The 17,994-nt window shown below is 33.5% G+C and overlaps 1 protein-coding gene across 6 annotated transcripts in view; it reads right to left on the bottom strand.

Moving 5' to 3' along the window:
• PALS1 (protein associated with LIN7 1, MAGUK p55 family member) overlaps nt 1-17,994 on the bottom strand; it is a 102,792-nt gene that overhangs the window by 49,870 nt on the left and 34,928 nt on the right. For 2 of the 6 annotated variants that reach the window (XM_059914471.1, XM_059914472.1), the window contains 2 exons: nt 15,791-16,321; nt 2,001-2,209 (listed from right to left, as the gene is read on the bottom strand). In XM_059914471.1, coding sequence (XP_059770454.1) covers nt 2,001-2,209; nt 15,791-16,157 — 576 coding nt within the window. In that variant the 5' untranslated portion in view covers nt 16,158-16,321. Of the gene's footprint in view, nt 1-2,000; nt 2,210-13,105; nt 13,307-15,790; nt 16,322-17,994 lie in introns of those variants that run through there. The other 4 variants (XM_059914473.1, XM_059914474.1, XM_059914476.1 and 1 more) reach the window with 3 other exon arrangements.

Below are 17,994 nucleotides of genomic sequence, written 5' to 3'. Positions count from 1 at the left end.
AGAGTTTTTAAAGTCCTTTTTAACCATTTCTTTCTCTCTCAAAGCATTACTCTTTAAGCCACTTCTAGTTCTTTGCCTCTCAACTCCTAAAACCCTTTAAAGCTACGTTGCCTCCTTTTTTTCCTTTCTTTCCACCCTTTCTGTTGTGTCACTTTCTTCCAATGGAGCAATTTAAATCTCTCTTGCTTGCATCATTCTCTTTTCTACCTACTGTTCTTAACAAAACAAAGCCCCAGTACCTAGCTGGACAAACCTTCCTCCTAAATGGGATGAGAAGGATTACAATGATCTATTATGTATTCCTCCCAACCCTACACAATAAAAGTTACACTATACTTGTGAATAAATAAGATCAAAGTACTGTCAGCTATTTCAATCTCTATAAGGAATTTTCAAGAAACCCATTTAAACTATAAGTAAAACTACAGGGATAATTTATTAATGAAAAATTCTGCATATTTAATTTCAATAATAAAAAATGAGCACAAAGAATAGGTCTCAACTAGGTCTTTTAACTAGCAGATGGGAAATTTCCCCTCTAGGAATAGGTCCCCAGGTCACACTCCTAGCCTGAGCAACATGAGACTTCTCTCTGCCACTCTTGCACATAGGACCTTCGCTCACTGTAAGCATCTAAATGAAGAAAATACATTCTGTGCTAATTCAAAAAGTGCCTCCTAACCTATTTTACGTGTCTGTAGCTCTGGAAGTCCTACCCTTCCCTCAGCCCATTTTCTGTTTTGTGTCTGGGTTCAGTGAAATAGATTTACCTGACGGGCTTCCAGAATTATTCATTTTTATAATATCAAAATAACTTAAAATCCTGTAATAATGACAGAATGTCCAGCCCCCCAAAATAGGAGATGGCTTACTTACATCCTTTAAAAACCTTCAATTTAAAATATGTTTGCAGGGCTTCCCTGGTGGCGCAGTGGTTGGGAGTCTGCCTGCCAATGCAGGGGACACAGGTTCGAGCCCTGGTCTGGGAGGATCCCGCGTGCCGCAAAGCGGCTGGGCCCGTGAGCCACGATTGCTGAGCTTCCGCGTCTGGAGCCTGTGCTCCGCAATTGGAGCGGCCGCGATGGTGAGAGGCCCGCGCGCCGCGATGAAAGAGTGGCCCCCGCTTGCTGCAGCTGGGGAAGGCCCTCGCACAGAAATGAAGACCCAACACAGCCAAAAATAAATAAATAAATAAATAAATAAAATATGTTTGCAGAGGGACTTCCTGGTGGTCCAGTGGTTAAGACTCTGCGCTCCCAATGCAGGGGGCCCAGGTTCGATCCCCAGTCAGGGAACTAGATCCTGCATGCCGCAACTAAAGATCCCACACGCCACAACTAAAGATGCCGCGTGCTGCAACTAAGACCCGGCGCAGCCAAATAAATACTTTTTAAAATAAATAAATAAAATAAAATTTTGCAAAACACATTAAACACTAAACATCAACAAGCAGCAGACACCAGAACTTAAATATCAGCATGTTAACATGAGAAACTCTCACTGTACATTAAAATTTAATTATTTTGGACTTTCTATACAGTATCTATAGAGGAAAAACTTCAAAATATCTACAAGTAACAAATCTTAGAAGTTACATATTTATGATACCTGATTATCGAATATAATTTAATCTCATCAGTATTCATTTCTCAGTTTATAATGTATAATGCTTAAAATAAAACTATACTACAAGCATTAAAATTTTTCCCCTTTAGTAATTTAGACAAATATTTCTCTTACTATGCAAATATGTAGTTGTATATACAAACCTAATGCTATTCTCTTCATGAAACAGAGCCCTGACTGTGAACTAAGCATATATTTTTTCAGGATAAAATACACATAAGCAAATTTTTCCTAACACAGTAAATTATTAACACGTGAGCAGCAGTAATTAATTCTAACAAACCTTATAATCACACCAGCATTTTCCAAGAACACCGCCTTACTATCACTAACAATTACTTTGTATATGTCAATGAGATGTTCAGAATACATACCTCTTGTGCAAGATCTTGCGCATTGGAGATAAGAGGAAATGGAGGACTGGCCTTGTTCATGTGTACTGTGACAGCGTTGTGTATCTTAAATGCATTCTGGAAATCTTTATTTTGTACAAGTTGTAAAAGCAGTGAAATATCCTCCTGGCTCTGAGAATCTACCAAAGTATGTTGGATATGTTTAAGTGAAGAAAACAGGTCTTCCACTTCTAGTAGGAGAAGGAAAAGGTATCCAAAAATTAATTTTCTGTCTTAATTCCACATGTATTTTAAGATAAAATTTCTTGAACCAATAACAATTAAAGTTTTCAAGAAAAACAAAACTTGCAAATATTTTTGAGTGTCATTGTCATTTTACTGATTTTTAAGTAAGACTTTAAAAATTATACAACAGAATAACATTTTTTTCAAGAGTGTTTTAATTATGTAACTAATACATATCACTATAAAAATAAATGAGGGATAGAATACATAAATGAATAAAAAATTTAAAACCACCAATAGTCCCATCACTTAGAAACAACTTTAAAAAAAATCATATGGCATTTCCTTTTTTCATTTAACAGGACATTTTAATTGTTTTCCCACATCACCAAACAGTCTTTAAAAACCTTATAATGGCTCCATGATGTTCTATTATATGTCTAAACTAAAACTTATAATAACCATTACACTAAGTTGAGCATTCAGGGTGCTTCCAATTTTTTGCTAGTATAAGTAATGCGCATTTCTGTACATAATGATCACTGCTATGTACGGTAAAAATGTCTGAGATTCTGATGTTTCTTAAAATAATTCCAAGAAACAGAATTTTTAAATAAGATTCTGACATTTTAAAAGCCAAAAAGTTTTCTAGGGAGGTTTTACTAATTTATATCCCATTACCAATATTTTTACCAATATTCAAAATTACCATTTTTAAAAACCTTCCATTTCTTTAACAGGGAGGTTGAGGTTTACTCAGGCACTTCTTTTGTGGTTCATAGAACTCCTATGAACATGTGAGTCTCCTAAAATTTTACTGAGAATTTGGGGCATGTGTACGTACGCACGTTCCCATTAGTGTGCGTGTGCAGCACACACATTTTTCTGGAAGAGGGTTGTCCCAAAATGGTTAAGAACCACAGTTTATCTCTTCTCTGACCCCCAAGAGGTAGATATGTGCACATGTATACACTTTGTCACATTTGCTGGAAATAGTTTTCTAATTTTTCCATCTGTTAATTGCATTTGTGGTACCTTTATTGTAGAAGTTTTCGGCTGTTATGTGTTAAGAATGATCCACCTTTCCCTGTGTGATTTCTTTCACTGTCTATGCTTATAAACTCCTTCCCCTATGTCATTAAATGTTTACCTACATTTAAATTTTCTAATGGCTTCTATTCTGTAGTTAACTTCAATCTATCTGGAATTTTGTTATAGATTTGAGGGGAAATTTTAACTTCATTTCTTTTCTTCCAAATGGTTAACCAATTATTCTAACACCATTTATTGAATAATCCCTCCTTTTCCACTGATTTATGATATCATCAAATTCTTACATACATCAGGGTCTGTTTCTAGTCCACTGGTCTATCAGAACCACAATCTTCTTATAATAGTATTATAGTTTTTGCTCATATTGATATGACAAATACTTGCTCATTACTTTTTCAAAAATGTCTTGACTTCAAATGAGCTACAGAATCATTTTTAAGATACCACCTCACTCTCTATTTCTTATTCATCCAGAAAGAAAAACCTATTGAGATGCTGACTAAAATTAAAACTGTAAATGATTCTGGGAAAAACTTTCAGTAGATAGTATCTGTGTATATCTGTGTCTTATGCAGTCACATTAAAAAAAAAAAAAGCAAAAAACCTCTTGGTTTAAGTCTTTCTGTTAGTTTTCTTCACACAGGGCCTGCAGAAAAGTTACTGATTCTTATTTATCTTGTATCCTACTAGTTAACAGTTGTTAAATATTTTATAGGTTAGAATAGCTCTTCTGTTGATTCTGAAGTTCCCTATCTTTTCCCCCCAAATCAAAACAGCTTTAGTTCTCCTTATAAAAATTATATATGCTCTTTAGTAATTTAAAATGTACCAAAAAACTAGAAAAAAATTTGAAAGTCAAAACTGTCATTTGAATGACCTAAGAAGTTGTGATCCAGAGCTAAATAAAACTTGAGAAATAGCCAGAATTTAACCATAAGTTAATGTTATCTACAAGAGTAGACAGAATACAGACAGGGGAAATTTAAAGATGTTGGTCAAAGAGTACAAACTGTCACAGTTTTAAGGTGAATAAGTTCTGAGGATCTAATGGACAGCAATGGTGACTACAGTCAATAATACTGTATTGTATACTTGAAATTCGCTGAGAGTACATCTTAAGCATTCTCACCACACACACAAAAGGTAACTACGTGAGGTGATGGATGTGTTAATCAACTTAATTGTAGTAAATATTTCACAATATCACATTGTACACTTTAGATATATAAAATTTTTTTGCCAACTATACTTCAATAAAGCTGGGGTGGGGGAAGAATATGGAGTGTCAGATTTCATTAAATTCGAAGAAGTTACCACAGAATTACCTAAGTGTATAAAGAATTCCCTGAGTATAAAGAATTCAATAGCCTTAAAGTATCTTTAGAGCAAAACAGGAAAACATTTAAATATCTTAAAAGGAAAAAGAATTACAAAACCAACAAAGTAGTTAAGGTAATTGACTACAATCTTAAGGAGACTATAGACTTTCTGAGTGGATAAAGAGACTTCTGTATAAAATTTCAGTAATTGTTTAAAGGGGCTCAGCCTGGTTGTCAGGGCAATGAGAAAATCAGGAGCTTCCGGATCTCATTGTTGAATGAAATCAATAAGCAACTTTAGACAGCCCAGAAGGTAACAAACTCCCTACTATGTCTCTTCAAGCCCAGGGGGATTTAAAATGTTAGAGACAAAGGAACTCCTACATAATCTCTGTGTACCAAAGCCATCCACAGATACTAAAATACTGACATTAAAAAAAATTTTTTTTATCTGAAGTCATACCTCTCAGCTATAACTACTGGTATTATTTTGTTATACTCTCTATATATAGCCTTTCAGACTTGTAAAAAATGCTGATCTTAACCACAGAGGTCACATTGTAAATGTTGTTTTGTAATCTGATATTTTCCAATGTCTTTAGAATAAATTCTTAGGATAAAATTACTTATCAAATAATAAAAACATTTAAAACTTTGATACATATTGCCAAACTGCCCTACAGATTTGTACTAACTCATACTCCTACCACCAAAGAACTTGAGTGCTTGTTTCTACAAACAGCCCAAAATTTTCACTTTTGGTGATCTGGTTAGGAAAACATGTATTTCTTTGTCTAGTAGTGACGTTTAATGTATTTTCACAAGGTTAACAGTCACTTATATTTCTTCTTTCATCGATTTTCTCCTTATCTTTTGACCATTTTTCTACTAGATTTTTTTTCCTTAATGACTAGAATTACAGAGATTATATAAATATCCCTGCAGTCTTAAGCAGAATGTACTAAATAAATTTTCTTGCTATATCAGAACAATGGTTTTTAATCAAGGATATTTATGAGAATCACTAAGGAAATTTACAAAGATATTTATGTCCTGAGTTCTACCTCAAACACAATCAGAATCTCCTGTGTCTTCTTTAATTTTATACATATATTTTAAAGTTGACTATGTACCCTTCTGGTTAAGAACCAATGACTTACAGGCCATATTAACAGCAGTTATTGTAATATTTTAAGACATAATATACTTGGGAATAACTAAAGCACTCACACCTATTTTCTTCTATACTAAATAACCCTGATTGCTATGTTGAATTTTTGTGTCTGCTTTATAGTTATTCTAGTTCCTCCTTTGCAACTATTCAGTATTTCCTTTTGTTGCTCTCTCTTACTTCCGTAGTAAACACAGCATATAATTTTCATTTTTAGAATATTTTATGCACAAATAAAATACTGTAGTCATAAGCCAGCAAGGAAATAGGAAAAGTAAGGTAGGGTAATCTAAACTAGGGATGGCTTAATGAGAGATAAAACTGGAGAATGGCCTTATTTCAGGAGATCAGTTAACAGCTGAGATGCAGCACAGACAGGCAACAGGAAATTTTGTGGTTAATCCAAAAGGGATGATTGCTTTAAAGTTCTAAGAGGGGCTTCCCAGGTGGCACAGTGGTTAAGAATCCACCTGCCAATGCTGGGGGCACGGGTTCGAGCCCTGGTCTGGGAAGATCCCACGTGCCGCGGAGCAACTAAGCCCCTGCGCCACAACTACTGAGCCTGCGCTCTAAAGCCCACGAGCCACAACTACTGAGCCCGCGTGCCACAACTACTGAAGCCTGCGTGCCGCTCGCCGCAACTAGAAAACGCCCACGTGCAGCAATGAAGACCCAATGCAGCCAAAAAAAAAAGAAAAAATAAATTCTAAGAAATCAGTAGGCTTCTCGTGTTGATAGGAAGTTAGGTAAGGAATACAGGTTCCAGAGAAAGAGTAAATCTGGTCAATTTGTTCATATTGTGTTCATACTGAGGAATTCTAAAGACATAAAGACCATCCGGGACAGTTTAAAATCCAGAAAAGAAAAAAAAATCTCAGGGTCAAACTGGAAATGTCTTTCTCTCAGATCAGGGACCAAGATAAGATCTATAGGAATAGGAAGGCTGAAAGCAGAAGAACAATACAACTGAGTCCCAAAGAGGCTGTTGACTTAGTATCTATCTACTTAAGTAAAGACTATCGGGAGAACTTAAGGACCATGACAAGTGCCAGAAATAACAACTTTAACTGGGCTTAAGGTTCAAATTTTGTAGGTTAGCATCAAGACCAATTTAAACTTGTTAATTATCATCCTTTACAAATTCACTAACCTCTACGAAGTCCTATTCACATTCTGTTGTTTTAATTAGTAAAAACTGTTTTCACTGAAATTATCTTTTTTTAGGAGTTGTCTCCAGACTTATTGCATTAATCAATGTTGCCAGACTAAATTGAGATCATTTGCACTTAAGCTCAGCTTTCACAATGAAATATCACCAACCCGTTATTTGTAGTTGAAAAACTACAAATATGTATTTGGCCTGAATTACACACTGGTCACTGCCAATATTGAATAGAAAGACATAGAACAGTATCTGTATTACAGGCATATATACATATATACTATTTTATTTAATCCTCATAAAATCTGAGAAACTTTTCCCAATTTAAAAAAACCCACCAAAACCTGAGACATACATAGTTCAGAGCAAATCTCTACAGATGGAGAGAATGAAGTCATACAGAAAAATGGCACCTGGGTGAAGAATCTTTTTGAACTTCTAAGGCAGTGCTTTTTCTGCCATACCAAGGGCTTAAAAAAAGATAATTTTTTTTTCTTTTTTAGATTTTAGGGCTTGATTGTGACATGTCATTTATCTGCTTTAGAAAAGCTGTCCTGAAGTGTCTTTCTGCTCAATATAGTAGCATGCAATGTACACTGACTAGTATTTAGAGGAGCTTACACATTCTATTTTACCATGTACATGGAGGAAGAATTTCCTCTAGTTAACTGTGTTTGTACATGTTCACACATATAATACACCCTCCAAATGCTACTTTTATAATACTGTTGCATTTTATTTCTGCTATTTTAACCAAGTGTCTTATGCTTCAAATATTTTCTCAGAGTATTTTATTTCAACTCTAACATCACAATAGTATGCTAGGCAGTACACTGTGAAAGTTCAGCAAAAGAAACCAAAACTGCAATTCTTGTGAATGTAGAGCCTATGTATCTTGTTGAGAAATACTGTAAAAACATCTTTGATAGTGTAGCACTAGCCTGGGTAACTAAGTAGTTCAGCAAAATTGATAACTTATGATTTAAATGGGCAGTTTTCAGATAAATTCCATATCTGCTTTCATGGCCAATTTAGCTGGGAAATCTTCCAGATAGTATTCTTAGGCAGAAAAGCTCCCCACGTACTCTCATGCTTCAGGTTCAAGTATGTTTCCATGACAAATGTTTAATGAACAAAGAGAACAGATTAAGTTACCAGACACTCAGAGTTTTTAAGACTTCATTAAATATAAATATATAGCTTGACAAGAAGATATGGATTAAACCATATATAGCTGAAACAAATATGTAAAAGAAAATATGAAACACTAAATGATATAAACTTATTTATAAAGACATGAATTTCATCAGAGGGTTTATCAATTTAATGGAAATTTAAAATGATGCTAAAAAATAAAAATAAAAAAAATAAAAAATGATGCTGCCTCTGCCCAATAAAGTTTTAAGGTCACATAGAAAGCAAAAAATACCTATCGCATTAGTCTTAAAATACTGATTATGATAAATTTTATTGGAAAATTCTGAATGGAATTCTGACAAAAGGTCTTTTCTTTGATATTAAGTATGATGTCATAGTGAAAAATAATTGTTGGCAATATCAACTCTGGGATTCTCATTCTGACACACGTTCATTTTAGTTTCATATAAAAATTCTTAATTTCAAAAGGTATTTTGCTGTCGGTTTAAAAAACTTTGTTTCTATATGGTATATCTTTAAAAGCATTTTACAAGAACATTTTATGCAAAACAGCAAATTTTCTACACATAAGAAATGTTCCATTGTATGATGTAGTAATTAGATTACGTGCCACTTAAACGAAAACCACCTAAGTTCTTCGAAATTCTGTGCAATTCCAGAGGAAATTTGAAAAATCTAATCAGATGCAGCTAAATCCATCCTGTCAAATATGTACCCTCTTCTCTAATAATGATGAAGATAGACAACAAAGAGAGGACAGACTATAGAGAGAACAGAGACTCCCCATATACAGAGATCAGAGCCTCCCTTCCCCATTCCCATACACAGAGACACAACAGGCACAAGGAAAAAGAACCACATGGACAGAGAAGTAGAGAGATAAATAAGGAACACAGGGCTACCGAGAAAGAATGACACAGGTGTAGAGTGGGGAGTGAACAAAGAAGGGGGTACTGAGGAAGAGCAGTACCCAGAACAAGGGAGGATGGAGGGAAGAGAGAAATGCGGACAGACACTGTGCTGAGGGGAAGGCAAAGGCAGGCATGGCAAATCTGGCTTTGGTGATAAACTCTAGTCTGTAGCAACTTCCCTAGAAGCAAGTTCTTTGTATCTAGTTCAAATGCCATGTCCTGCAATTTGATCTATTTCCTCTTATTTGATGTTCAGTAGACATTGTTTTAAGTTTCCCATCTCCTCTAACGTTTCATACAACAGTTAAATCTTGATTATTTATGTTAAAAGAGAGGACATATTATCTAAAAGCAAGAAAAATCACTTACATTTGGTTTGGGGATACAATTAATCAGATAAATACAAACACACATATCAGCCTACAAATCCACCCCCTTAACACTCTCCTCTCCCCTTGGCCCTCTCCTGGCTGCCTAAAATATAAAAGAATGAAAACTCTAAAATGGGCAACAGAAAGCAATCACCAAGAGTTGCTCTATCTGAAAATTCTATCTTCAAACACCCAAGACCCTGGAGAATTGTTTGGCAGTAAGGGTAAACAATAAAATTACTCAAGGATGCTAAGGAATCTCCGTTTCTGGAGATCTTTCAAAGCAATGGAGATAACCATCTACCTTGGATTAGCTTTGTTATTTTCACTTACTGCTATCATTTACCCCACATGAAAACAGTTTCTACATATCTATTCTAGCATTAATATTCTTCCATTTCATTGCTTAAATAATACCAATTCTTTTAACCTATCCTCAGAAATTTCTATATTTCAACCAACTTCATGACTTTTTCCTGAAAACTTTTAAAGATTTCTTCTTTTCCCCTAAACTGTACAGTCAAATTGACTATTCAGATGAGGAACTTAATAGTATTGAGTATGAGGAGATTATACCAGTTTCCAGTACATCTATCCACTGAATCAAAATTCGAATGTTCATTTAGGAAATCTTTGCTAAAGCAGGGATGGGTTGTCTTTCCTTTTTCTTTTTTTCTTTTTAAATTTAAGGACATAAAATTCAGATCTCAGAGTTTTGGTTTTCAGTGGACTAGGTTAAAGTGCATTTATTAAAAATAACAAGAAGCTCATGAAACACCCTGAACAGTAATTAATCATTAAAAAATTGGGTTACAAATTAAAAAGAAATTCTAGACAAGCACACAAGCAAAGATAGTTGAGAGAGATGGCAGAGCAAAAACCTTAGCCCTAAAGGTAAGACAATGGAAAAATATCATTGAAATGACTACTATTCAATCAAGTACAAAAGCTTCATGATTTTTCTCTGGACAAAACTTAAATGAGTTTGGTGAGCAAGAAAAAGACCCAAATTTGAAGGCAGAATACCTGGGTCCTAGTTATGGCTTGGATCACTTATTAGCTGCAATATATATCACTGGAAAATCCATCTCAAGTCTCTGGGCCTTTCTATAAAATGAGTGGGTTTGACTTGGATATTATTTCTCAAACTTTCGTTAGTGATCCATTAAAAATGTGTATTTTTAAATTTCTCAACCCAGTATATACATCCCTATTTGAAATAAAAATTTATAAATACTTATGTGCAATATAATATACCTTAATATCTTCTATTTTTTTCTAGTTCTTAAAAAAATTACTGGTTGATAGGATGGCTAAAATTAAAAAGACATATTGATATAACAAATAGAAGCAAGAATGTACAGAAACTAGAACCCTCTCATGCTGCTGATGAAAAGGTAAAATAGTGCAGGTACTGGGGAAAATATGGCAGTTCCTCAAAAAGTTAAAACACAATTACCATTTGATCCAGCAATTCCACTCCTAGGTATATACTCCAAAGAATTGAAAACAGATATTTAAACAAAAAATTATATGTGAATATTTGTAACAGCACCATTCACAATAGCTAAAAGGTAGAAACAACCCAAACATTCCACCAACAGATGAATGGATAAACAAAACATGGTATTTCCATACAGTGGAATATTATTCAGCCATAAAAAGGAATGAAGTAATGGTTCATACTACAACACAGATGAACCCTGAAGACATTATGCTATGTGAAAAGAAACCAGTCACAAAAAGTCACATACTGTATGATTCAGTTAGATGAAATGTCCCAAATAAACAAATACACAGAAAGTAGATTAGGGTGGTCAGGAGTTAGGGGGAGGAGAGAATAGAGAGTGAATGCTTATGGGTCCAGAGTTTCTTTCTGAGGTAATGGAAACACTCTATATAATGGTGATGGCTGCACAATCTTGTGAATGTACTAAAAACTCATGAATTGTACACTTCAAAAGAGTGAATTTTATGGTATAGTAAAGCTGTTATTTTAAAAAATGAAATAAAAAATTACTGGTTAAGATCCACAAACTAATTTCATGGACTAAAAGGTTAGATGATCTCTGGTAGCTTCTGGTCCTTACAAAAGTTAAATTTTAGTCAAACTTACAATGTGCAACATGTTTATATATGTGTTTTCACTTGGTCCTCAAGAAAATACAGAAACTGAGCCTCAGGAAACTTAAGTAACTTGTCAAAGGTCAATAGCAAGTGAAGGTAAAAAGTATTTAAACTCTACATTTGACTCCAGGCATCCCTGTACCAATATGCAATGATATCATGCATTTCTGAACATATAATGATGCAAGTCTTTGCAAGGGGAAAAAGTTAAAACCGATTAATACTTAATAGGTGGAATGAAGTTTTGACACATTGTGTCAAAGACTAAATGGTATAGCAGTTAATTATTTTTCAGTAGCATTATGCATATTTAATAACCAAACATTACATGACTATACACATATTCTAATGAATTTCTTAATCTTTATTTTAGGTTAGTTCTAATTTTAGCAATCTGAACAAATCAAAAAATCGTCAAATGTCCCAACCTTTTAAACATTAAACATAATACCAATAGGTCTAATCATTTCACTTCCAGAAAAAAAAAAATTCTCAAAGAATGGCTAATAAAGTTTGGAAATATCTATAGCAGTTGAGGAAAAATTTAATAGCAAGAATAATTAACTTCTCAGAAACGTATGAACTCAAGGTTTATTGGCACTGGAATTTTGTTTGTTGTCTTTAAATAAACTTTATTTTAAAAGCCAATCTTAAAAAAAGTTTATCACAATCCAGCAAAATTCCAGCATTTCCCACGGTCAATCAAAAGTCAAATAACATCAGAAACAAATGTGGAAGAAATATTTTATTTTATAACATCAAACACAAGAATACTCTTGACTTAAAAGTTTGAATATTCAGAGACACCTGGCAAAAACTATGTAGATACTAATAAAGACTGAAACATGGTATTATTAATATTATGAAAATATTTTATTCATCCTAGTTTTCTTCCCATTGGTGTCTCTTTTTTATTTTTTCTTAACACTAGTAGCATCTGGTGTAAATCAGAAAGCCCCTAATCACAAATTTCAAGAATCTCCTTATAGCCACAAAACAGATAGGTCACCATGGTTGTGTGATGGGTGGGTGTGTGTGCCTTTCCTAAGGTCTCTTCAAAAGTGTGATAATCATACAGTGACATCTATGATAGATAGCAATGTTTCTTAGTTTATTCCCTTTAAATGTTCTGTCTACTATATTTACTTGTCCAAAATCCTGGCCCAAAATTACTTATCTTTGACTATAAAAATCAATCAAACAGTGAAATCTATAATCTAAAGACATCTGAAGATGATCCTACTCTACCTCATCCTACCTGCATTCTGCTCTTTTCTCAGAATTTTTCTCATAAGGTAGCTTGCTTTACTTATGAAAGAGAACAAGACAATGATATTTTATTTGTAGCAAAGCAAGTTTGAATAACTCCTGCAAATTTTAAGGAAAGCCTCCCTAATATATCAAAATTCTTATAATTTATACTACTAATATTAATTATTCATCTGAAATTTCCACATCACTATTTTCTAATTTTCAATAAGATTCTAACTGCTTTTAAACAAGAAAATTCAGTTTATCCTTTCTGAATATTTTCTATTAATTCCATCCCTGCATTTTTATTATTATACAGTGCCAAATTTATAAATACGTTCATTAAAAACCACCACCCAGATAAATAAAGTATCTAACCTTTCCAATCACATTTTCAATTCTTTAAGGAGAATTTCCTCTACTCACAGATAAATGATGATGTATCATTTGGAAACTGAAGGCTCCCTCTCAAAGAAATAAATCAGTTGCCCCATCCTTCCCTCATTTAAAACAAGGTTGCTGTTTCTGGCTGTGAAAAAGGCTGAGAAGTTGTCTCCTGGCATGTGTGTATTAATCAAAACACTGGCAGGGAGACTCATACAACTTTAAGGGAGTACTGTTGTAGTCTGATGTGTTAGCAAATTATAAACAGGAAAAAAAAATGTCTGATACAAAGCTAATATACTTCATTTTAAAATGAACACTTAAAACTGAGTATATCCAAAAACTGAAGATTTGACTGACAATAACAACCTTATAACTTACGATAACTTTTCACGTTTCCTACACTTAACACATTTGTGTTGTGTATTAAAATTAAATCTATCACTTATTTCTCAAAATATGAAACATTCTCCTATCCAAGAAATGACTTACAGATACCTGGTAATACATTTCAAATTACTTTAAAATAAAATATGTAAAACAGCCTTACATTCAAAGATTGCACAAAGATAATTTTTAAAACCACACTGGACTGCAAGTTGGAAGAAAATATATCTGTGCTTTAATCTATAGCTGTAGAAAGTTTAACCAAGCAGCATACAAAAAGAAATAGGAAAAAGCAAAAAATTTAAGAGAAATGGTCTCCAATTTTCTGTGGTTAGGTAAAAAAATAAATAAAAATTCCCTAAGTGAATCTGGCTTAAGCTGTATTTGCTTCCTCATGGAGATTACACGAATATTGTCTATTAGATGGACTTTTATGCCTGATTCAATTAAAGCAAATGGACAAATAACATTAATCTTTAAAGAAATTTAAACAGAAACCCAGAAGACTCAATCCAGGCTTGGGTTGGATATGTTACAATGTAAGCTTTCTCCAAGTCACAGAGAATATTTACAGAATATTTTAATAAAAAATAATGGAGTGGTAGGAGATGAAGGCCAATAAGAGGCAATGGGGAATGAAATAATTTTACTCTAACAAAACTCTTAGGAAAAAAGAGCATAAAATTCCTTCACATAAATGTATTTTAAAAAATATGTAATCTTTCTGTTTTCACTATAATGCCTTTCATCTGAAGGCATTTAGCAGACTTCACTATGACTGAACACACCTGTGATTTCTTAAATCACAGAGAAGTATGCACACTGCTTTCTGTCAAGAAATGTGGATCCTTAGTAAATGTATAGCAAAGAAAAGAAGCAGATGTTGTGATAAAGTAGAAACTGTTCTAGACTAGATTTAGTATATATGGTGTATATACCATATACAGTATATATGGTACCTTTATATATATAGATTTAATATATATGGTATACTATATACAGAGAGATAGTACATATGGTACCTTTGAGTAAATCAGAAAAAGGTGTTCCACTCTTGGTAGCCAAAGCTCTGGTCTACTGAGTGAAGAGCAGGCTGGATATCAGTCTCCACTCAAACCCTCTGTTCTTTGCAGTACATCAACTGCATATCCAGATTAGGCAAATTCAAACTTGGCCCTACCACTTAGCATGGAGTCTTACACAAGTGATTTAACTGAGGTTCAATTTCTTCTTCTGTAATGGATATTACAGAGCCCTGTTAACAGGACTACTGTGGGTACTAAACAGAAAGCTGTTTGCTACAGCATCTAGTACAGGATTCAATAAACACTTAAATAAATGGCAAAACAACAACAACAAAAACCCTCTCCTTCCATAGAAAAGTGAAGTGTCTCTCTTTTCACATCTATAAATAATAAACCACTAAGAAATAAAATACTTTCTTTTAGTTAGCCTGGTTTTAAGGGAACACAAGTTAATGTATACCACTGACACTAGTTCAGGAATCTCTCCTGTGTGTGTGTAAGAAGAGAGGGCAGTAAGTTCAATTATGAAATATTTTAAGTTTGGAAACACATTTGACATCAATTTCTCTTATAGATTCATAATGCCTATTAGATTCTAAAGCTACAAGAAGTACTGTAATAAGAAGCTGTTTAACTTATTTAACCCAGTGTTCTCAAAATTTATTTGATCACAGAATTCTTTTTTATTTATATCTATTAATATCTCATGGCACTAGTTTTTTTGTTTTCTTCACAAAATGAAATTTGGGAATAGTTAGTATAGGGACTTTTAAGCCATGTTTTATGTGTATTATGCCATAGGAATAGCACCAGTTCTTCTCATTAACAGCCATTAATTAAAGAAAATCAAATCAATGTTAAGCTACATATATTAATTTTATTACTATTTTACAAACCTTAAGGAAATCAGAAATTCAAAATCTGAAAACTACTTTTCAGTAATTTTGATATAAAAGTTTGAGTTTGAAATAAAACGTGAATTTCAAGGTTTTAAAAGTTAAGCCTCATACAGAAATTTTTAATTCAAAGATTAGATACAAAAATTATGTTGTAGTGACTGAACATTTAGGATATGTGCTTTAGCTCTACATGGCTAACAGAAAACAATGGTCATATGGCCTTTCCGAGAAAGGAACTGATCTTGGTCTGAATTCAAATTGCTATTACTTACATTCTCTTATATCCCTCCTCCTTCCTATACACATTTGTGTTAAGGCAAGAGAAACAAAAGCAAAACATTTTCTATTATTCTACTGTTTTTACTTACCTAATATTTTCACAGCATAATGAGGACTTTCTAAGATAATTCCTTCCTCTGTATCAAATATAGGGTTATCTATTCCAGTTTTTGGAGGAATTTGGGCTAGTTTCTTAAGTCTCATGGAAGAATTAAGGTCAAGTTCTTGTTTTTTCCCTTCTTCCTCTCGCCTACGCCTCATGTCCTCCTGTTGTTGCCGAATACGTTCCAACTGTGCACTTCGACGTACTGGCATCATCCTGGTGCCCAAATCTCCAGGGCAGTCAACAGCCATCTCTCGGTGCTTCTGATGTTCCTCTGGTGATGCAAGATCAACATTTTTTACTTCGTTGTCTGATTCCTCAGTAACATGCCCATTCATATGGGATGTTGTCATGGTTATCTATAAAAACCCGTACCACTTTTTATAATTCAATTTTTCCTATAAAGCCAATCTCTTGATTCTGTAGTATAAAATCCATGTTACTTCAAAAAAAAAAAAAAAAAAAAAACTTCTCACATCACATAATAATGCTATGAAAATGTATCCATGAAGGAAATCTAAGGGGAAAGATGGGGAAAAAAAGTATAAGAATTACAATATAAAAGTAGATTTTTTTTACATAGTCCACTTCCAATCTCTATCTCTACACAATACAGAAAATATCTCATAAGTATATAATATTATCTTGCTATACAGATTAAATATTTTCCTTTCATTTTATAGATCTGAGGAAAACAAGTTGTTTCAAGAAAAAAAAGTACCCTCTCAAGTATACTGTTTAATTTTACAGCTAAGAAAAATGATGTACTAGAAAGTTTAGCACAGCAAGAAAATAAGAAGGTTCTGGGTACTAGTTTAGTAGAAAATGAGATATTTAAGGTGTAAAGGTATTTTAATCATCTTTACAGTTGTCTCAACACAATCCTTTATGCTCAATTAATATACATGAGATTGAAATCCCTTCTTAGTTAACTGCTAAAGAACCTGGCATACAGCAAGCCATGTTGTTGACTCGACATAAAGGCAGCACTGTGGGAGACAATTCACCTTTAGGAGTTTATGAGATGAAGAAGATACCCAATGAAAAAGAAATTTTAATTAGCAGCTAAGGCATCTACAGGATAAAACTACCTTAAGTGAGAAAAAGACTATGTCAGTTATCAGTCTTTATAACTGGTGGCAGTAAAAAAAGAATTAGGGTTAATTCTTTACGAGGATTCATTTAGAGAAAACGGTAGTATCTGTTACCACTCAAAAATGTTTTAAAGTCACACTATACAGCAAACAAGAACATATTGGACTTGGAGACCAGAAGACTGAATTTTAATTCTGGCTCTGCTACTTCCTCTAGCTTTATGATTTAAGCCTAGTTTCTCTCTCTGAACCTTAGATTCCTTTGGAAAATTTATTCATAGAATTGTTCTGAGTTTTTTTTTTAAAGATTTTTTTGATGTGGATCATTTTTAAAGTATTTTATTGTATTTGTTACAATATTGCTTGTTTTATGGTTTGGTTTTTTGGCCGCGAGGCATGTGGGATCTTAGCTCCCCAACCAGGGATTGAACCCGCACCCCCTTCACTGGAAGGCGAAGTCTTAACGACCAGACCACCAGGGAAGTCCCCTGTTTTGAGTTTTAAATGAGATAAAGTTTTAGAACTAAAAACTACTTATATTAATTCTTAGTATTAATTTGATTCTCCTATTTTAAAAATCCTTCAACATATTTTAGACAAGAAAAATATTTTACTGGATGACAATGGCTTTTCATCAAGCTATTTCTTGGGCATAAATAGGCAGATTGTTTATATATGTGCAAACCCACACATTAAATCTAATTAGTCTTCTTTTGCTCAAGACTTTAAAAATATTTACAATAATAAACCTACTACCTCCTTGAGTTGAGTAGCACTCCAGTTAATAGGTTGGTTAGAGAACATGCCAACTAAGCAAAAGCTGAGTTTTCAGACAATATTCCTAATGCCAGCCAATCTTCTCTCAAGCAAACATCTTGTCACAGACTGCTTAACACAAACCCACCTAGACTACCAGGAAAACCACTAGACCAATAATCAGGAAAACAGATGCAAGCTACGTGAGCCACTAGAATTACATTTTCACAAGAATTTTGGTAGATTTTTCTGTCTTCCATCCAAATTATAGCTTCTGTTTTTTTATAATTATGCGATCTACATAGAAATACCTTATTTACCATTAGATTGCCTTCTTTTT

Source organism: Balaenoptera ricei, chromosome 2 (genome assembly GCF_028023285.1).
Source record: "Balaenoptera ricei isolate mBalRic1 chromosome 2, mBalRic1.hap2, whole genome shotgun sequence".
NCBI lineage: Eukaryota > Metazoa > Chordata > Mammalia > Artiodactyla > Balaenopteridae > Balaenoptera > Balaenoptera ricei.
This window is presented reverse-complemented; position numbering and strand designations above follow the sequence as displayed.